At 40.5% G+C, this 22,514-nt stretch overlaps 1 protein-coding gene across 2 annotated transcripts in view; it reads right to left on the reverse strand.

Moving 5' to 3' along the window:
* Nucleotides 1-1,170: 1,170 nt before the first annotated feature.
* Nucleotides 1,171-22,514, reverse strand: part of TOPAZ1 (testis and ovary specific TOPAZ 1) — a 103,454-nt gene continuing 82,110 nt past the window's right edge. Inside the window, exons 17-20 of one of the 2 annotated variants that reach the window (XM_075212396.1) lie at nucleotides 14,942-15,106; nucleotides 11,233-11,436; nucleotides 3,191-3,374; nucleotides 1,171-1,600 (exon numbers count right to left, since the gene is read on the reverse strand). In XM_075212396.1, coding sequence (XP_075068497.1) covers nucleotides 1,387-1,600; nucleotides 3,191-3,374; nucleotides 11,233-11,436; nucleotides 14,942-15,106 — 767 coding nt within the window. In that variant the 3' untranslated portion in view covers nucleotides 1,171-1,386. The remainder of the gene's footprint in view (nucleotides 1,601-3,190; nucleotides 3,375-11,232; nucleotides 11,437-14,941; nucleotides 15,107-22,514) is intronic. The other variant, XM_075212397.1, reaches the window with a different exon arrangement.

Genomic DNA, 22,514 nt, shown 5'->3' on the forward strand with positions numbered 1-22,514 from the left:
ACCTCTGTGAGGGTTATTATGTTGGGGAATAGATGCCAATTGAAGTATTTGCCTCATCTATCAACAGTGCAGTGCATCGCAGTAGATATCAGATATCTGCTGCTTTGCACTTTTTTTTTTGTAATACAAAGTAGTCCCCACAGATGTCTATAGGGACTGCTATGTACCGTAGTTTAACAATAATTGGAAATGGTTTTACACATACGGTAATGTACACCAGCTCAGGCTGACGTACATTACTGTTTCTGCTATTTTTCAGCACTGTTCAGCTCTGCTCCGAAGAGCAGAGCTTTACAGTGCATGTGTGAAGGGATCACATGATCCCTCCCTGTCACACACCGCTTTCTGCAACAGTGAGGTGCAGAGAAGTTGTCAGACGAAGCATGCACACAAGGCTTCTATGGATCGCACAGCAGCTTCCAGAACGAAGAGGCAGTGAAAAGGTAAGTTTTTAACTTCACAGGAACAGCAGTTTTTCGTGACTGCTGCTCCTGTGGAGATTTTTTTAATTAATATGAGAAATAGTTCAATCCTTATCCATGCGATAAGGATTGAAAACTATTTTTAATTTTATGCGGCTGTTGATAAATGTGCCCCTTAATGTGGTGAAATGACTGGAGCAGACATGGCTTATAAGTATGAAAACATATGGGTAATTAACAAGACTATCTAAAAGGAGCACACAGATATAGCGAGCGCATAATATATTTAATACACCCTATTCTATTATATAAGGACTTAATCTATGTAGATGTGGTGCTCTTTATGTCTGTACCCCACATCTTTTTAGATTCTCCCAGTTTCTATCCATTATGTTGTCCTTGCTCTGTCTCCACATTGATGTTTTATTTGAGGTTCACTTTATAATTAAGAAATGTACACAGAGGCAGGGAGATGTGTAAGAATGTAGTACTGATTGCACTCTGTAAATGATGTCAGATAGAAATTCCCAATTATTTTTGCTAAAGTAAGGTAATGTTTCACAAATAAAAAGGCAAACTATTTTTATATTATACACCACTCACACTTTATCTTCGAATGTGTGCCAAATTCAGCAAAGTACATAGGGAACATGAAAAGTGAACAAAAACAAAGTGAAAATACTTTGGAGGCAAGGTTGGCTGGATGTTATGTATACATAACAGAATAAAAAAAATAGAACAGACATGCTTCAAAGTTGTTTATATTTATTCATATTTAACCATCTTAATGTATAGTGCTTAGCTTACAAACCAGTCACGGACATGACGAATAAAAACCTACTAAAACAGAGTTGCAAATCAAATTAAACATATACACATTTTTTCTTTTTAAATGGTTTGTATTAGTATTTCCTTTACATTATTTAGCAATGATTTAACTCTTGTGTAAAATATATATTTCGATCTAGTGATAACTCCAGACATTACCGGCCCACTTCATGTTCTCAATCAGCCATTTAAGAGTAGAGTTAGAGTCCAAAATGTAAACTTGCTCATTTGTGTTATTGACAGTCATGTGCTTTATGAAAAGTCTGGGGTTTGACAGTCTACTCGCTTCAAAGAGCCTGTCTGTTGCAGCGTGATAGCTGTCTTTACACTGAGCTTTGTCCTCTTCCACTCTACAATGACACAAATTGGAGAAACGGTGAACACAAGCAAGATTAAAGAATTGAAACAAACAAACATAACCCTGACAAAAATTAATGCCTAATTTGATCCAAACGGGACTTGGTTGTGGGACTCAGAGAAATGAAAACTGTTTGCTTTAATTTTGTAAACTGCAATAGAGATTGACAGAATTGGTTTGCTATGGGTTACAGCTATTTCTCTGTACACCAGTCTCTATATGGACAAAGGTATTTGGCCACATCTGTTAATAATTGAATCAAGGTATTTCAATCAGACCCAATGCCAGAGGTGTATAAAATGAAGCACCTATCCATGGGGTCTCCATCTGCAAACATTTGTGATACAACATGGGTCATCCTGAAAAACTCAGTGAATACAAGCGTTGTACTGTGATAGGATGTCACCTTTGCAATAAGACGATTCATGAAACTTCATCCCTGCTGGATATTCCAACTGTAAGTGATATTAATAGAAAGTGGAAGCGTTTAGGAACAGCAGCAAATTAGCCATGAAGTGGAAGACTACATAAAATTCCAGAGCAGGGTCAACGAACTGCTTAGGCGCTTGGTGCTTAAAAGTCGCCAACGCTCTGCTGATTCCATAGCTGAAGAGTTACGTACTTCCACTGGCATTAATGTAAGTACAAAAACTGTGCGGCTGGAGCTCAATGCATAGGTTTCCATGGCAAAGCAGCTGTATGCAAGCCTCACATCACCAAGACCAATGTCAAGTGTCGGATGGAGTGATGTAAAGCACACAAACACTGGACTGTGGAACAGTGGAAACGTGTTCTGTGGAACGACTAATCACGTTTCTGTTTTGGCAGTCAGATAGGAGTCTGGGTTTTGCGGATGCTGGGAGAACGTTACCTGCCTGACTGCATTATGCCAATTTTAAAGTTTGGTGGAGGAGGGATAATGGTAGGGGCTGTTTTTCAGGGTTTGAGGTTGGCCCCTTATCTCGAGTGAAGAGCAATCTTAATCTTCAGCATATCAAGTCATTTTGCTTCCAACTTTGTGGCAACAGTTTGTGTAACACCCTTTTCTATTCCAACATGACTGTGCCCCAGTGCACAAAGCAATGACTACAATCCCTGTTGGTATAACAGTCAAGCGCCCAAATACTTTTGTCCATATCGTGTATGTCTGCACCCCACCTCTGATTAAGAAGGCAATCTTGTCAAGACTGCTTTTATCATTACTAAACCTTATGCACAGGGGCTGGCTTTCAAATTTTAGCTCGGGGGTCAAGACTACTCAGCAATCTATTAAGAAGATTTTAAATAAAAAAAAAAAAAAATGCAGGTGGCCCAGTGACCCAGCCCAAGTCAGCCCACTCTGGGACTGGGACTGGCCCAGGGGACAAATGCCCCCTGCTTATGCAGCATATATGAATATGCACAAGTGTTTAATGGTTTCTAGCTATATACATACATACATACATACATGTAGCTTAAAGATATCGAGAGAAAGACACCATCATTATTGCAAGACATGGAATTTTGCTTGTATGTGGGAAGTAGATAATTACATAGCAGAACTGAACTTAATACGTTAAATCAATTAAATTTTTCTACTAACCTTTTCAGAACAATTTGCAGAATCTGATTGCATCCACCTGGTGACTGAATGCTGCTGGCATTTGACACCATGAAAAGCTCAATAGTTATTAACATCTCTACGTCGGACATAAAAGAGGGAATGTGAAGTATTTTATGATTGATGCTTGCTTCAAACAGAGTGTAAAATCCCAATGACAAGGCACCTATAAAAAACAAGTGATTTAATGTATTACTTTACTAAATCTTTCATACTTTGGACTGCTGTTTTGATGAGCGATGCCATCTAGGAAATGAGGGAGTATGCAAGTGAATCAGTGCTTTGTATTAGTTGGTAAGCAGTCAACTATTCTCTTGAAGGTACATATGCCATTCAGAAAGGATGGCCACAACCTTAGGACCTTTCATACACCAACTCTTTCCAGTCATAGCTAAATCAAGCTGGTGTTAAGATTAAATTAAAAACTTAATTTATACACCAGCACTGATATTCAGGCTTAATACACCTATGGCCTCAATATATTCAAAATATAGTTTAGGTGAAGAAAAAAAATAAAGTAAAAATCTCTGTTTGCACCCTAAAAAGGTCCTGACCCATTCCATGGTTTCCCATTCCTTAGCTAACGGATATTCAATTTTTACACTATATGGTTTCTCCCTGCACCCCTCCCCAGTAAACCTTCTTTTCAACTCTCCAGAGTTCCCTCCAGGTTTACAACCCTCTGCGCACACCCGGGTACTCCAGAGGTGTTCGCTACCGGAATGACATCACCCGCACCTCCTTATTCTCCACAGTTCTCCGATATCCAAACAGCAACTGGATTACCTACACAATATTTCTATCAATATTTGCAAATCCGCAACCTCCACTCTACAGCCAAAACCCGCCTTACTTCTCACCCCTCAACTACCATTGATGCATTGTGCCTACGCTGAGCATCAACACCTGGTCTGATCTCCACTTTCTATTCCGAAATGACCTCCCCCTCTCCTCACGACTCCTATGAAGTAGCCTGGGAACGTGACTTGGGAGACGAAGACTGGACTCAAATTTGAGACGTCGCCTCTAGCTCAATCTGTGTTGGAATAAAAGAAAAATATATACAAACTCTTGTTTCGCTGGTACCAAGTCTCTACATGCCTTCATAAAATGTTGCCTGACTGACAGATGTTGGCGTTTATGCTCTGGTGTAGGCTCCTTTCTTCATATATGATGGGATTGTCTGAAATTAACCCTTTTTTTGACAGGAAGTCAAAGATCTGATAGAATCCATTATTCAGATCAAAGCCCCACTTGATTGAAAATTCATCCTTTTGCCACTTGGATTCCCTACAGCCAATAATCAGAACAAGTTGGCACGCCATATTACTTCTGCCGCTACTTGCCAAATCACTGCTGACTGGAAACACACTGCCCCCCTCTCTTCCCTCAGTAATTGCCAATATTTGAAATGTCCACTGCATGGAATTCATGACTAGCATTAACACCTCTAAAAACCTTCAATAATGTTTGGGATCCCTGGTTGTCCTACCATCAATACCGCTCCTTCCATTATCTAAATCACATACCACTTTCTTTCACCTCATTTTTATCCTCCCTCTCCACCTCTGTTTTTCGCCACACCGCCCTCTCTTCCCCTCCTCGCTTTACGCTACTCTTTTCACCGTTCCCCCTCCCTCCTCTTTCTCTGCTCTTTTCCTACAATATGGGAAACCCTGGAAAGAGGGCCTAAGAAACTAAAAAAGACTGAATATAACATGGTAAGTGAATATATAATAGGGACTAATTTATTAGATGGCTGCACTTTAGATCAGCTTGGTCCCCTACCTCTCTTATAATCAAACTTTTAAAGGCAGAGGGAGATCACAAGTGGTACAGAGGAGTGTCATCACACCAAGGACAGGGTTGTTTTGAACATCTACTGGAATACCGTCTCTATTCAGCTGCCGGACCTAAAGTGTTCAACTGTCATTGCTACTGTCATCTCGGTTCCTCTTTTGGTGACCTCCATAGCCTTCTTGATGACAACAGCTGTCACCACAACTTCTGCTTATATGGATAACAAGTGTCCTGGCTCTCTGTCCTGAAGTGAATATGATGCCAAAGAAAAATACGAGGGTCCACGGCTACTTTGAGCTAGGAGATGCCCATTGGCGTGCCCATGCAGCAGAAGAGCTAAAACTTTTTCCAGAACCAGAAGTGGAAAAAGTTCAGTTAAGACATATGGTGAAGAATAGTCATGGTCGCCAGCTTGATATTTCTACAGTGACTGGTTCATCTTTCAAGTCTCCACCTTCCAACCGATCAAACCACTGGCAGCTGCACAATAATGCCAGTCGCCAATGGTTGCTTTAATATCAGTAGCTGATAATGCTTCTCTCTTAGAATAGCTTCACAGACTTACCCCACTATCAGCTAATATTACACTTCCGCATGCATCAATTATACCCCACACCTCTTTGATTATAAGCTCATTTGGGTAGTAGGGTCATCTTTACCTTGTCTTTGTGTTTTACAATGTACACCACTACATAATATGTTTATTCTATATAAATAAAGGGTAATAATTATAATACTACACACGTTAATGGTAAAATAAAATAGGTGGACACCTAATATGCAAATGACAACTTTGGCAGTTGCATGGGGAATTTTCCAGACAATCGGTATAACATGATACAATTGATAATTGCCCTCATTTTCAAAGAGACTAAGGTGGCCTAGGTAATTCCGGGTGAGAAACCACACAATATTTCTGTAATTCATGGGATTTTGGCTGATTTAGGGATAAGCATATCTAATTTTTCACTGTTCCTGACAAGAGCCTGTGTCTTGGTCACATACTGGTAAAAAAAAGCACTGCAAAACATAAGTTGGTAAATATCAAATCTATATATATATTTTTTAAGGGGCTCATGAGAAAGAATTTGAGAGTTGGATTTTTATTTTATCTGTCACTCTGGAGCATGGCTGGTAATCAGTATCCTGCAAGGAAAGACCATTGCACTGGTCACTTGTGCTTTAAGTATCTGCTATCCCGGAATATTGACATTCGTCTTTGTTTAGTGAAAAAATGTGATCTATACGGCACGTGAAGCAGTCTTCTTTGCGGTGTTCACTTCTACATATATAAATATTTATGGAAGTCAGGATCCCAGGATCTTCATCATTTATATAAAGCTAGCAAATTCCATATTGCTTTACTATTGGGAACAAGCACAGTAATAAAACAATACTGCGGAATAGAGAGAGCTAATAAGGCCTTGCTCGTAAGCATACAATCTATGGGACAATGGGAGTTTAATACAAGAGGTTAAGTGCTACTTATTGCATATTGGTCCAGCCAGATTGCAAAAGTAAAAAGTGCTTAGTGGGCTATATGATCCAGTTAACAGCAATGTTGATCAAAGGGTTGTTGTCTTATCTGAATTGTGTAAAGGGTGGTAATAGGCAGGGGCAGGCTGGGCAGTGGTGGAATGAGAGGAGATGTGACAGCCAGGCTAATAATCACAAAGGAGGCATATAAGAGACACTGCAATAGTAGTTTTCAATACTTCTGCAAATATTGTGAAAATACCTCTTGGTAACAGTGCTGAGTGGTGCCTGATAAGCAGGCAGCAGTCATGACTTGTCTAAGAATTGCAGACTATTGGTAGTAGGCTCTGCACAATGAGGCTTCAATATATTTGTCATAAAATGAGACTGCATCCTCCCGTTGAGGTACATTACCAGTTAACAGGCAGCTTATAATGACACTGCACCATGTATATCATTGACAATACATAATTGCAAACTATATTGCTGTACTAAGCAATATTTAGTTGTTTTCAGGTAAATAGCATACTGTTATTTCTTGTATGTTAGTCAAGGTCGTATGTTATTCTACGGCTCAGAAGGACAGCATTTGTGAAAACATTGTGCTCTTACATGATTTTTGAGACTTCCTGAATTTCCCAATGACTCTAGGTGCCACCATGGTGGTTTATGTAAGAGAATGTCATCTTGTCCAACTAAATTCAATCTGGACAGACTTGAAGTTAAAACTGTCCAGTGAATGAGAGCCATTAAAGGGGCTTACACTTCAAAAGGCACCTTTGTATTTTATTGGTTTAGCTGTTTGAGAATGTTATAATTTGTTTGAGTTTGGTGTGTTGAAATGTGACTGCCATCTATAAACGTTAATTTAAATTCTTCTGAATTAATCACAACTTCATGCAAGTTAAGTCAGGCCACACCCAAGCCTTGTTAAACTGTAAATATGTATGCCAAACATACTGTATAGATAAATAAAATATACTTATTGTAATAATGCCTAGATTCCAAGAGTTCTTTTTCACTCTGTAGGAGCAGTTGTCTGTTGTGAGCCTAGTAACGGCAACTGGCGTATCCTTGCTCTCAGCCTGTTGCCTAGCAACAACAACTAGCATCCCTGCTCTGCCTTGTTAGTCTTTGGGCCATGCTCTTGGGCCTTACCTGTCTGTAAAATTGGCGTCCTTCGCCTGATAACCAGTGCTTCTATCATATCACTGTAATTATACTGCGCCTGCTGGTCTCCTACTGTGTCCTGTCCATTACTTGAAATACCCTGAAATTAATAAGCCCCTACTACTATGGGTTAAATCCTGGGGACAACCGAGTATTTGCGAACATATAACGTTCTACAAGGAATTTAGCTACTATAGATGAAGACACTGAAGAGATTCTAGAGGTCTTATTATCTGATTGGTATCTATACAACATCACCAGCCAAAAAATATTGTAGAGTCAACCTCTATGTGCAACAGACTAACCAGCCCAAATTCTGCCATCTCAGTTTCAGACCCAGTCTTTGGTGGTGTAAGTATATAATCTATGCGGGTGTCAGCTCAGGAGCAGGTATCTCAAACCCCGCAAGCTGCCACTCAAATACAAAAGGAGCCCCAGATTTTATTGCTAGGGTTACTGGTGATTGAAAACATTTTCGCAACTTTAAAATATAACTTACAATTTTACCTAAAGTTAAAACTACATTCTTCTGGCTCAGCAGTGGGTAGGCATCGTCATCTCCCTCTTCCAAACATGGGCATTTGGTATAGGTCCAAGGAGCCCCTCTCTCGTTTGTAGACTCTTTTTTTGAAGCATTGGGCCTTCTGTATGATTATCCCGATAAAGTGGCCTCAGCATAATCCGCTCTCTGAAGTAGTGCCGTGAGAAAGGAGTACTGTACTTCATCCTAAAGATGGAAACGCTTGATAGCCTAATGTAATGGTCTATCAGGATAAAAAGACGCTTCAAGGGGTGTCGTCAGGGAAAGAATGTGTCTGGGAGCTTTTATATTCAGATACTCGAAGCTTCTCACACTGTTCCCAATCTAATGCAAGCAGGGGCTGCCAGGTTTACAAATGAAGAGAAAACCATGAGACTGATTATGGCCTGTGCCTATATTGTGATACTAAGGGACACTTAATATGGGACTATACTCACAAGTCAAGAAACTTCGGGACTTAGCATAAGAAAGGGTTTTTTTTCTTAGGTCACTGAAACCCCCCCCCCTCCACCCCCATCCTCCCCCCCCACCCCAATCCTCCCCCCCCACCTTTCTTGGAAATCCCTTCCAGCATTATTGTAATTTCCTTCTGGGCAGTTCAAATTCTCTGCCCTCGTGGAGAGCAGGGCTGCTGGAAACTTTATTGAATTTGGGATCAATCAGACGTATAATCTATCAAGAGTTTGCTTGGAGATACCCATCTATATTGCCTGGCTAGATGGTAACCCTTTTGTTGGAGAACTTAGAACGAGTTAATATTGAGGTCTTCAAGTTTATGTTACCTGCCTCCACATGGAAACCATTTCCTTCTATGTGGTGCAGTCTCCTACTTATACAGTTAGTTTGGAGTATCCATGGTTATGTAAACATAACCCCCATATTGACTGGTCAAATAATCAGCTGAGACAAGAATTGTCTAAACTCCTGCCTCTCTCTTCCAATACGTGTAGGGGCTAGAGCCATTTTGTCCCAAGTTAACCCGGAGGATAAAAAACTGCACCACTCCCCATTCTTTTTCAGAAAATTCACTTCTGCTGAGATAAAACTATGACATAGGTAATAGGGAACTCCGGGCAGTTAAATGGGCTTTTGAGGAGTGGAGGCACTGTTAAGTGGGGACCAAGTGCAATATTACTGTATATACGAAAACGAAATGTCTAATCTTCTTTAGCCGAGCTAAAATTGCAGACACTATGTAAAATCAAAAATCATTTTGTTTTTTTTGTTTTTTTAAATTCCACAAAAGTGCTATAAGGTCTTATATTATTATCCAGATCAGCAGCTCCTTTCCTCTGAGAATCTAAACCCGTTTTTGAGAAATATAAACACGACAAAAAAAAAAAAAAAAAAAAAAGGAGAACCATCACAAGAGGAGCTCCTCATGTGATGTTGCCATGGAGACCCTGGGCAGACCCGTGTTCAGTATGAACGTGGTCTGCCCAGGATTTTGACCCCGGGGGAGCCACTGCCCCCCAGCAATATCCCAGGTTCATATACCCTTGATATTGCCTGGGCGGCAGTATGAAAGCAGTATTAGTCACTCTTTATAGAAAATAGCTGACAACAGAACATGAGATATGCCATCACTCCAGAGTACACACCTGGAACACATATGCCCATGCCACACCCGATACATCCAAACTACAGCTGATCCGCTCATCTGCACCCTCTTTTAGAGAGACCATACCCCATGTTTTGATTTAGAAAAAGGAGTAGGTCCACAAAGTTGAGAACTATGCTATACAATAGTTTGTACTGCATATCTAAGCACATAATAGGTGTAGATCTTTTAGCTATAGAGTATTTAACAATTTGTGAACTATTAGTAGCTCTATTAAACAAAGTAACCTTACAGTTTATGTCTAGTGGTTCTTTAATGTGATATAAAATAACTACCTCACTACAAAACTCCCATCTACCAGTGAGAATAATTCTGATTTTGCTGTCTCTTAATAGTGCACCTGTTCATTATATTTTCACTTTTGCTCTAGGACAAGTGCATTTAGCAAGTGTCTACTGCAAACAATATAGATATATAAAATAGTTACACACTGGAATATGAATGGTCCCCATTTATAGGGAATTCATTTTGAGCAGTATTCCACAGAAATCATTAACCAAGCAAAAAGAGGAGTTGAAGACCGCACCAGGTGTATAATTATGACCTAATCCTCAATATATCATATAATATGATTACCTAGGAAAGAGGAGAGAATGCCCTAGGGGGTGCACCCAAACACAATTATAATTAGAACTAAAAAAGAGAAAGAAAGGATGTGTATAGGTGGGGCACTCCAGATAGGTCTGAAATAAAATTAAATTTTTATTAGGTATGCATTAAAAACTAACTGGTTGGATAAGGATCGAAATATTAAAATGTAACATGTAAAGACAAACAAGTGTATGTACATTACCATTACCTTCTTACACATAATACATTTATCTCATCCCAGAGCTCTTCTGACAAATTTATTGAGGTGATCATTCTTTTACATTAGAATAGAGCATGGCTTATTGGCAAAAGATAAAATCACTGGGGAAATGGCCTGGTCCAAAAGACCCAAAACAATGACAGAAACCATGCAAACAGGTAACAGGCAACACCCTGGATTTGCTCACAGACAGCACAGAGGGACAGCATAAAACTGTATCTAGCACATACACGGACTTGTGTTAGGCAAAATTAACAAAAGTACATTTAAGGTTGCAGTCACTGTAAGCAGAAAAATGTTTAACCCATGACTCTGATTTCTCAGACATGTTTTAGATATATTTTAGTACAGCACACAAAAGTAAAGCATGCCTCATTTTTCAAACGCTAGCTATGCAATTAGGCATTTGCGTCGGACCATTAGATTTTCGTTGCATACATCACTCTCTGTCCAGTCAATCATAAAATCATTTTTGTATGCAACGGTCATTGACAACTTCTGCTTCAATACTTTATGGTTTATTATTTAAATGACTGCTATGTGCCAATACTAGGATGAAAATTTATGTTACAATATTTAAAATAATTAATAAAACTGTTGCTTACATTTATAAAGTCTTCTTGCTTTAACCCACAGACCACTGTGTCCAAGGGTTGTGATTAATTCCTGGAGATTAAAGTAGTCAATTGGTATTTTCTTAGGGACCATGAAATCTACAATTGAGGAAGAAATGCCAAGACTCCGGCTTTCAACACAAGACCTCAAGACTTTATTGAAGAGCACACAATATTGAGAGACCGTGACGTCAGCTGAAACAAAACAAACCAGAAATGAAATAGGATGCCCAATTTGAAACTTTCATTTATTTATAGAGATATCGATTTCAATAGCAATGAACCTTTCCATACCACCACAAGACAATAATTGATGCAGGAGAGTGTTTGCACAAATAGTTACTGGCACATTGAATGAGTGGAAGGTGTACAAATCAGAATCTCTGATCTGCATATTTCAAACTTGGAAGGTCTATAGAACATTTAACCCATTCAACTGCTAACACATTTACAGTGGACCAATATAGTGTCAATAAATGTATCGGTTATTGATTCCATTTTTCAAAACAAATGAATATGTTTACAATTACCAAATCGCTATGTTTAAATACACTTTGCCCAAAGACACCAACAGCTGATCTTGTGTTCCAAGACTGGAGGGACAGGAGGAGAGTGTGGCATGACTGGACTTAGGGTGAACATATTGAATTTCCCCTTTTTAGATTGTTTTTTTGCATACAAACATAATAACCTACATGTCAATCTAGCCTGCATTATTTTTATTTTGTTTTTTAAAGTGTTTGGGGGGTTCTTGCATTCTTATAGTGTATGAGTCCCCATAACTGCTGAGAGATTATTCCATGGATCTACAACAATTCCTGTAAAACAGTTATTCCATATGTTAGCTTCTTTCTATAATTTGTTAAAAAAATGATTTGTACAACAAGATGACATATTAAATTACTGCCTTTCTGAACTCTGTACCTTATGTCCTCTATGCTGTACATGTTCAGCTCATGAAGTCTATACAAATAAGTTTTGTTATACAGTCCATGCACCATTTTTGTACCCCTTAACTGTTTTTCTACTTTCTACCTATTCTTGCTACCAATACATCTTCCTATACAGCCAAGTATTCTACTGGTGTTCTCAAACTATAACTCATAGGTCCTGTTCCTATTCACATGGATTGCTAAACATTTTGATGCATTCAATTTTAAATTCCCTACTTTAGTATTGTCCTCTACTTTCTTTAAATCATTACAAATGTATTTTAACCCTCCTGGGGTATTAACCCTGTTACATATCTTTGCATCTGCCAAAAGGCATGCCTTCACTTGTAGCCATAAGTATAATAACAAATATATATTAAACAAAACAGGTTTAATATTTTTCTTAAAACCCAGGACTGATCCCAGAGGTTACGTCACTGGTTACAAGCCATTCATAAGAGCTTATACCATTGACTACAACACAGTCTCCTGTTCTTTAGCCACAATTTTACCCATTCCACAATCTTTTAACACAAAATGGATTATGAATGTACTGCAGAGTATCAGCAATAATCCAAAAATCAATTGGCAACAAACAAAAATACCTTCTGTATCAAATGTTCTCTATACCTCTTCAACTGTAAGCTCATTTCGGCAAGACCATCTTTACCTTCTGTTTCATGTCATTGCATGTAATGTGTTTTTATTATATAAATGGTGACAGAGTACCAATGGCATTTTGACTGAGATGTGAAAACAAAATGGAAATAAAACAATGGTGCAATAATAAAAACAATGATATATCCTTATAGAAAGTATAAAAAGAATACAAAAATCCATCCCAATATAGGGGCTCATGCAGTGTTTGTCGCAAAATAAGAGCAAATTAATAAGCAGTCTGTACCATATCTCTAGAGGCTTCCAGTTCTGTATGAGCAGCATATGCGTCTGGTTTTACGAGATCATCTAGTTTAATCATCAGCGAGAATTTGCACATACCCTATAGGCGGTGCAAAAGATACTTCTAATAAAAGGTCTATATGAGGAAATCAAAATAAAACAAAAGCCACCATCTATAGCGCTCCTAACTGGATTCAACTTTGGTTGAGTTTCTGTAATTCTTAAACACAGTAAATAACAATTCTTAACAGAATAACTTCTGGAAGCGCCAGTAGGCCTATATGCGTGTTTCTGAAGGCATGCATGAGCATACCTTTAGTGTACTCGGCCAACGTCAGAACTTCCCTTGCCTCCCCTGTGCCGCCTGTCCAGGAGCAGGCCGCATAAGTGCCAGAATCACACAAGTGTGCATAGGTGAATATGTGTGCGCTCACTATCTAGGCATGCGCAGAGTGTTTTCTCCCAAGATACGCTATGCAATCTGGCATTCTTCCGACACTGCATCAGCTCCATAGTGTATAAATGTATGGGTATGTGGAATGAGTGTAAAAAAAGCTAGCATGTGAATACTATGATTAGGGAGTTGCTACGTAGGCTTTTTATTTTGCTTATTAAACATCATATTGAACATGTGCAAACGAATAGTGCAACTCAAAAGCCAAGTTAGTCTGCCAGCATACAATATGCTCTGTTCCAGCACTATGAAATAAACCAGATGTAGACAAACTAATGTAGCACAATGATACAAAAAAAAATAAAGAAATAATTCCCCAGGCACTTACAGTATTTGCCTAAAAAAGACTTCACTCTAATATATATTTTTAAAAACAGAGAGCCTTAGTATGTATAAGTTGGCAAACATACACACAGGCCAAGCTGCTGAGGTGTCTCTATAGTTGCTAAGTAACCAGGAGGGAGAAAAACCATAATGGCTTACATATATAAACTCATAATAATAAAAGTACATTTCAAAAGCAACTCTCAACGTTGGTGCTACTAACTGACCTAATACAGAGATGTCTTGTCGCAACAGGTTGGGTTATGTATTGATTTGCAAAATTGTGGTAAGTTCTCTTTGGCCAATGGGCCAATTTGTCTCACCCTCACCTAAAAAGATGTAGTAAGTCTAAAGGGGTAGAAAAAGCAGCTGGAAGAGCAACCACTCAGGGCCTAATTTATATACCACTGTAAAAAGCAGACCCAGGAGTATAATGCAAACTGAAGCTTGACCTGGAAGCTTCTCTTCCAACTGAATTGGGACACAGAGACACTGTTGTTTTCCATACATGTATAATTCACAAGGCAATATATAACTAACCACCCCCACCGTGGTTGCCAAGTAGAAAGTTTCTAAATTGATCTACAAATGCCAATCTTCTGGAACCCAAAAAGCTCCCTATATTGCAATTAGGGAACCAACAGATTGCTTAGATATGAATATTATTTAGCAAGTTCTCTGTCTAATTGTGGGGCAATGTCAATGAAGTGCTCTGAATTGTTATAAACCATATATATCCATCTTTTAAATTGAAGATTCAATGCTGATCTGTTGTTCTGTTGACATCTTCATGAGAAAACAATGAAGCTCAACAATAAAGATACTTAGATTGGGCACAAAACTTCCAAATGATTTTTAGTAAACAGAGCTGTTCTGCCATTCAAGAAAAGATTGTATAATTCTTGCTCTATTCTACGCATACCATATTTTCATGGTTTTGCATCCCATTGTAGAAATGACCATGCTTTATAAATAAAAGTTTATAAATTAAGCTGTAGGGTAAAAATGTGCAGCATGACTCTCCCGCCCACCAATTACGGCCAAATCCAATGTTGCCCTCTAGCCAACTTGACTAAAGTAATGTGATTACCTTGAGATTCCTGTAAGCCAGGCAGATTTTGGAGGACTTCAAAGCACAAGGTGAACATACTCTTAGACACTGCTTCTTGTATTATTGTGCAAAGCAAGTTGTGACGCTTCAAAACATCCATCCTGTCACAAGGCCACATTGTTGTATTTATTATCCAATCTGACTCTAAAAAATCATAACGGTAGAAAAAGTAGAACCATTAGCAAAGAACACATACTGTAAATTAGGTAACAATCAGTACTACACAAGTTAAAACGCACTAAATCACTACAAAATAATTTTCCCACTGTGGTATAAATGATAATTATTACCTGTTAGTTTCATCCCCTTCATGGCAGCCATTACATATAAGTTAATCATGTATCAATATAAAGGGTATACTGGAAGTAAAAGTGAGTCACACAGGAAGGGAATTGGCCCTTTACGACAGTGTCTTCCCCAGCATAACAGAGAAACATAATATTGCACTACCATGGAGGAAATCAAACAGGTTAAAAATTAACATTTTCTATTTTCTTACCTCAATGACAGCCATCACTAGTGGGCAATACCCAACTGTTTCCTGGGCCAGGGTAAGTACAGTCTACAGCACTTTTGTGCAATATCTTTCTTCAGCTAAGGCTGATATATCAAGTCTGTAAAGCCTGGTAAAAGTATGTAGAGAGTTCCATCCCACTAGCTTGTGCTTTCTCTGTCCACGAAATTAATTGATAAAATTTAGAGCTTCCTTTGCTTTTAAAAAAGTCTGTATACTTTGATAATACAACTTTAGTTAGAACTAAAGTTTTACAAACTCCCTCTGGTAACTCAGTTTATTTTTAATGGTTTTAGTTCTTTCCAGGTATAAAGTATAGGTTTTTACAAAGTCCAGAGTAATGCTTGTTCCTTGGAATTCTTAGGATTGGGGTAAAAGGATGGATAGCAATTACTTCTACCAGAACAATAGAAGACCTCCATGCATTATAGTGCAAGGAACCTTATATGAACGTTATTCAGGACACCCATCTTCAATTCTATTCTAAGGTAGATTCCAAATTTCATATAATTTAGGAGCTAATCCATCAATGTGCTCCCCTCCTAAGGAACATGACTCAGTTTGATTTCTCACGGCACACAATGAAGCAGAATAAAAGACTTTAGGTGTACAGCAATTAGTGACTTGAAAGAGGGTAGCAGAATACTAGAAATCAGATAGAACTCAATCTGTGAAACACAGTCGCACCTTTGTGACAGCAGCAATTGAATCACCAATGGAAATATATAGGCACAAATATATTGATTGTGGAGGAAAACATTGCTAACAGCAGTCACTTTTACTATGGGAAATATGTTTGCTCAGCGCTGTGAGCTTTTTTTTATGCTCTCTTTCTGTAGAGAGACTGACCTCTTGTGTGGGTCTATTAGAGTTTTATAAATCCCTTTGACCAACATATTTTCCAAATAAGGATACAATTCATTTGCATGTAGTATTAAAATGATCCACAACTGTTACCAAGTATCTTTGTAAAACTGCAAAAAGCTCTAGAAAGCTTAAAAGTAAAGACCTGAACTGGAAACTGTAACCTAGTATGTGTTAGGAACCCCTCTAGCCGGTACAGCACAACCCGGAGTCTGCTCTGCCAGTCAGGTGTTCACCAATACAAAACAGGAGCAGGAGCAGGAGCAGGTTAGGCTGACAGGCAAACTGGACGCTATAACCGGCAGGGAGGCTAAGCTCTCCCTGCCTTATATACAGACTTTGGCCAATCAGGGCTTAGCCCTGAAATGCATCACTGGCCACGGTCGGGCCCGAGAAACCGGAAGCGACGCCCCGGTCTTCATGGAGACGGCCAGGACGTCATGGCATGGACTTGGTCTCGGGAGCAGAGAGAGAATACAAGCGCCCCTTAGGTAACTTGGAACCAGGAATAAGCTCGATGCCACAGTCAAAATTGCGATGAGGCGGTAGTCAGCAGCTTGTTTAGAGAACACGTCCAGGAACTCATGGTATTGAGAAGGAAGCTGCTCAGGAACTGATTGCAGGATCCAGAGTGGCAATGCCAAGCAGGACTGTGAGCAATAAGAACTCCAATGGATAATCTCTCCTTTCACCCAATCCACAACAGGGTTATGATGAGAAAGCCACGGATGACCCAGAATCAGCGGAACTGACGGACAGTCGATAAGGAGGAGGGTTATGGACTCTGAATGAAGAGCTTCTATGTTCAGTTGTAGTGATGGAGTCTCCCAAACAATTTTTCCTTCCAGGTAAAGGACTCCCTTCTAGGCCACAAACTGTAACTGCAGAACGAAGCTTGACCATAGGAATCCCGGCAGAACGGGCGAATCCGATGTCGAGGAAGTTGCCTGCAGCTCCACTATCAATGAAGGCCGACAGGGCCACGGAACTGGCACCGAAAGTGACTTGTGCGGGAATCAGGACAGCATTCTTTTGGGAAACAATTTGCAACCCTAAGTGGACCTTTCCCAGACATGCTCTTTTTTCAGGTTTGTATGAACAAGAGCATGAGAAGTGGCCCTTATTGCCACAATAAAGACATAGGCCTTGTGAGCATCTCTTGTCTCTTTCCTCAGGAGGGAGGCGAAACGCCCCTGACTGCGTAGGCTTCTCAACATCCGTGGAAGCTGGAATAAATGCAGATGAAAAAGAAGACGCTTCTTTCTCTGTTCTCCTCTCCTTGATCCTCCTGTCAATTTTAATAGCAAGTTGCATAAGGCTCTCCAACGAGGTAGGGGAAGGATACTGCACAAGTGAATCCTTATATTCCTCTGACAGTCCTAAGCTAAACTGGAACGCTGGATCATTCCATTCGCTGTCAGGCGACCATCTGCGGAATTCAACGCAGTATTCTTCTGCCGAGCGCCGGCCTTGCTTTAAGGCCCATAGATGAACCTCAGCAGAGGCAACTCGATCTGGATCATCGTAGAGGAGACCTAACGCGTTGAAGAAAGCCTCCAACGATTGCATGATAGGACTCGACTGTGGTAGGGCGATAGCCCAGGACTGGGGATCACCCTGCAAGAGGGAGATGACAATTCCAACTCACTGCTGTGCTAAACCAGAAGACCGAGGTTTCAACCGAAAATAGTTTGCAGCTTTCCTTAAAATTCCGGAACAGGGCTCTATTTCCAGAGAACCGGTCCGGCAAATTTAGCTTGGGTTCATCAACAGAACCGGAAAATGGCTGTGTAGTCCGGGAGTCCTCCTCATGAGAGGACAACCGCTGGGACAATCCTCGGACCATTTGGTACAGGGTCTCAACATTAACCGCTAGGGCTTGAAAAGGAGACGATTTGGTTCAGCTTTCTTCCATCCCAACTTCGTCTCCGGAACGTCTGTTTTTTGCGGCTGGTTATAATGTTAGGAACCCCTCTAGCCGGTACAGCACAACCCGGAGTCTGCTCTGCCAGCCAGGTGTTCACCAATACAAAACAGGAGCAGGAGCAGGTTAGGCTGACAGGCAAACCGGATGCTATAACCGACAGGGGCGTTCACTTGAAACAGGAAGTGAGTCGCGGCGGTGCCCGAGGCGGCTCCTGACAGTATGTAAAATCTAAGGAACTCCGATAAGCCCTTGATATAAGATGAAGATATGCATCCAATTTCTATAAAGGTAGTAAAAATCCACTGGTTCTAGGACTGCAAGCTTTACGGCCACAATATATTCCATGCTAAATTTCTTCCTTTTGTTGCACTAAGCGACAGGTCTGAAGTCTAATATAGTTCTATAACCCCAGGTGTTCTTTTCCTGCTTGTGAAGAATACACAGGAATAAAAACCGTGTCTTCTTTCCTGAGGAAGGTCTTCCATTATGATCCTGCTTAATAAAAACTTTTGTAGGCTTTGAGTGCTGCATTTTTCTTGGTGTCTTGAGAGATCTGGGAAACTACAAATCTATGCACACTCAGAATTTCTGTGAATTTGAAGTACTTTGCTGATAAGTTGTTGGACCCACTGATCATGTATTGTATTGTCGGAGTACAGGTTTTTTTTTGAACAAAGACAGTCTGCCCCATACTGGCTGATCTTCCAATATCTGGACCTGTAGACTTTCATTGATATATATAGATAGATAGATAGATAGATAGATAGATAGATAGATAGATAGATAGATAGATAGATAGATAGATAGATATATATATATATATATATATAGATATATATTTATTTATTTTTTAAGCTACTTTCCTTTGTCAGTACAAAAATTGTGCCTGCCAGTGTGCTATTATCTGCTTTATGCTCTGCATTGCCTAGAAGATCTCATTTCTCTGAAGCTAGGCCTAGGAGCAGACTGTGGGCAAGCTTCTATCTTGTGGCAATAATTACAATCTGCCTCCTAAGAGTTTATATATCATATCATCCAGCCTTTCTTCAAAGATATAGTAACAAGGCAGTCCTTTGACTGTAAATCTGCAGACCAGGGTTTGAGTCTCAAAGCTCTTCTAGAAAGAATATGGTATGGCCCTGTCGGAAAGACTAACTGTGTCCAAATGCCTCACATAGGTAATTATCCTTTTTACTATATTGTGCACAGATTTTAGAACTGTGAGACTGATGTTCTCCTGAATGTCTGACTCTAGTTGTTTCTTCCAGATAACTTAGGAAAAATACTTACATTAAATATCTAATATTTGTTCTAGAAACTATTGTTTGTACTCGTTGATTTGTGTTGTAAAAGAGATAAACTTGACAGATCTTCTAGAATATAACTGTCCAATTGTTGGCCAAATGTAGCCGTGAATGTCTTTTTTGGCCCCAGATTTTCAGAAATCTCTCAAAAAATTCTGATGGTTGATAACGGTTTACAGTAGATTTGAAACTCTAACAGAAAAGAGGATTTATACTAACGAAAAATCGATCCGATTCCATCTGGGGGACACTGCTTAACCATGGTTTGAGTAGGGTAGGGAGGAGTTTGGCACCTACATAATTAATTTCCAAGCTGCCGACAGGCCCTCCCTCCTGCCAACCCCCACATGAACTCAGTTTGATTAAAAAGCCCCAAGAAGATAGGCCAACTAACCAAGAACACACAGAAGAAAGCAGAAGGCAGGATCGCAGTGTCCCCTAGATGAAATCAGAGAAATCAATTTATCATAAGTGTAAATCCTCTTTTCTCTTTCATCCATCTGGGGGACACTGCTTAACCATGGGGACCTACTAAAGGAGCCTCCTTGAAGGGTGGGACCGCTCTGATATCCCAACACGTAGAGCACTACAGCCAAATGAGGTGCCCGAAGACGCAAGACTTTGAATTGGTAACATTTTGTGAAAATATGGACCGAGGACCAGGTAGCTGCTCTGCATAACTGATCCACTGAGGCCCCATTCCGTGCAGCCCAAAATGCCCCAACAGAACGGGTAGAATGGGCAACAATACGCTCTGGCACTGGTCAGACAGCACTGACATAAGCTTGCTTAATAGTCAGAGTAAGCCACCTAGCAATAGATTGATTAGATGCTGGCCATCCACGTCTAGAAAAAACAAATTATTATTATTATTATTAATTTTTATTTATAGGGCGCCACTAGGTATCCGTAGCGCCGTACAGGGACAGACAGAAACACGATACAGGGTGAGACAGCACAGTACAGTTAACAGAAATCACAGTAACTCAGAAGCTCAATGAACAGCTAGATTAGAGGTGAGCGCCCCCAGCAGGGTAGAGACAGGGGCCGGAGGACCTCACGGAGGAGACAAGGAGCTGGAGAGCAGAGTTAAGGTGGTGGAGAACAGAAGGAGAGGAGGCCCTGCTCGGAGGAGCGTACAATCTAAGGGGAGGGTAGGACGGACAGAGACACAATGGTAGGAGGAGGGAATGGGGAGAACGGAGGCAGAGACGGAGAGGGGGGGGAGAGGAGAATGAAAAGGAGGGAAGTAGGAGGGGGACAGGAGAGGGAGGGGGGTAGGGGGAGACTGGGAGGAGGTCAATGGGTGGGGGACGGAAGGGCTTTAAGGAAGAGGTGGGTTTTTAAGGCCCGTTTCTAACAAGATAAAGAATCTGTCCTATGAATCTTTGCAGTTCTCTTGACATAAATTCGTAGAGCCCTAACCACATAAAAAAAATCTCATGTTCCCTGATCCAGACCTGAGGATCCTCTGTGAACACAGGAACCACTACTTTAGGAATAAATTATGGAACTGTCCTTAGGACTGCTCTATCATCATAAAAGACCAGATAAGGTTCACGACAAGACAAAGCCCCCAGCTCAAATACCTTGCAAGCTGAGGCAATAGCAAGAAGGAAAACCACCTTCCAAGTTGAAAACCATAACCCTGCCGGCTGTAATGGTTCGTACTGAGGCTCCTGCAGCATATTAAGGACCAAACCAAGATCCCCAGGATTCGTTGGAGGAACACAGGGAGGTTGTATATGAAGAACTCCCTGTAAGAAAGCCTTAACATCCGGAATCTCAGCCAATCGTCTGTGAAAATAGACAGAGGTGACAACAGAACCTTTAAAGATCCTAATCGAAGACCTCCATCCAAGCCATCTTGTATAAAAGCAAGAAACCTAACAAGATGAAGACTCTGAACTGCAGGCCTTATTCCTACACTATCTTACGCCATATGCGGTGTTAAAGTCGAGTCACACTGGCTTCCTAGCCTTGATAAAAGGTATAAAATTACCCTAGAAGAAAACCCTCTGAATTTCCAGATTGGCTTCAAAAGCCATGCCGTTAAATTGAATTGGGCTAGATCCTGATGCAAGAATGGTCCCTGAATCAGCAGATCTTTCCGAATAAGTAACCAAATACTCAGGTCCACTGCCATAATAACTCCTGGATACCAGACTCTTCGTGGCCAAGCTGGCACCACAAGAATGACTTGGCGACCTCCCTGCTTGACTCTCCGAAGGACCCTGGGAATCAATGATATAGAAGGAAACCAGTAAGCTAACTTGAAACCCCATGGCATTGTCAACACATCCACCGCTTCTGCTAGTGGATATCTTGCTCTTGCACAAAAGTCTGTGATAACATCATCCACTGATTATCCAACTTCAGATGGGACCCTGTCCATTTCTTCAACATGTCCCGCTGGAAACACCTCGAGTGAATGCTGCCATAAGGGAGATTCTCAAAAGATGCCACCATCCCACCACGGGTATTCGGTTTGTTGGAGATCTAGTACACCAAGGTACCTTTATCTCTTGGGATGACCTGCGCTCTAAGTATCCAAACCTCTATCCTAAATTTTATGAGTATTTTCAGTTACGTCACTTTGTGGGCCTCTCTCCTCGGGGGAACTCCTTCCCCTATTCCGGTTTCCCAGTTTGAAATCCTGTCTTTATATGCCTTTGCGTAGAGGCATGGTTTCATATATTTACAGCCTAATTCTCCATGTACTTTTCCCTCCCGGCGGTAGGCATGAGAGGGAGTGGGAGAGGGATCTGCCCCCCCCCCAGAGGAGGCTCATTGGGAGATCATAAGGGATCAGGTTTCCGCAAGCTCTATTTCCACCTTGGTCAGGTAACACGCATATTAAATACTCTACTGGTGGTACTACACCCCTGACAAAATTACTAAAATGTTTCCCTCTAGTTCTCCACTATGTTGGTGGGGCTGTGG

This window comes from Mixophyes fleayi, chromosome 5 (assembly GCF_038048845.1).
Source record: "Mixophyes fleayi isolate aMixFle1 chromosome 5, aMixFle1.hap1, whole genome shotgun sequence".
NCBI classification, from domain to species: domain Eukaryota; kingdom Metazoa; phylum Chordata; class Amphibia; order Anura; family Limnodynastidae; genus Mixophyes; species Mixophyes fleayi.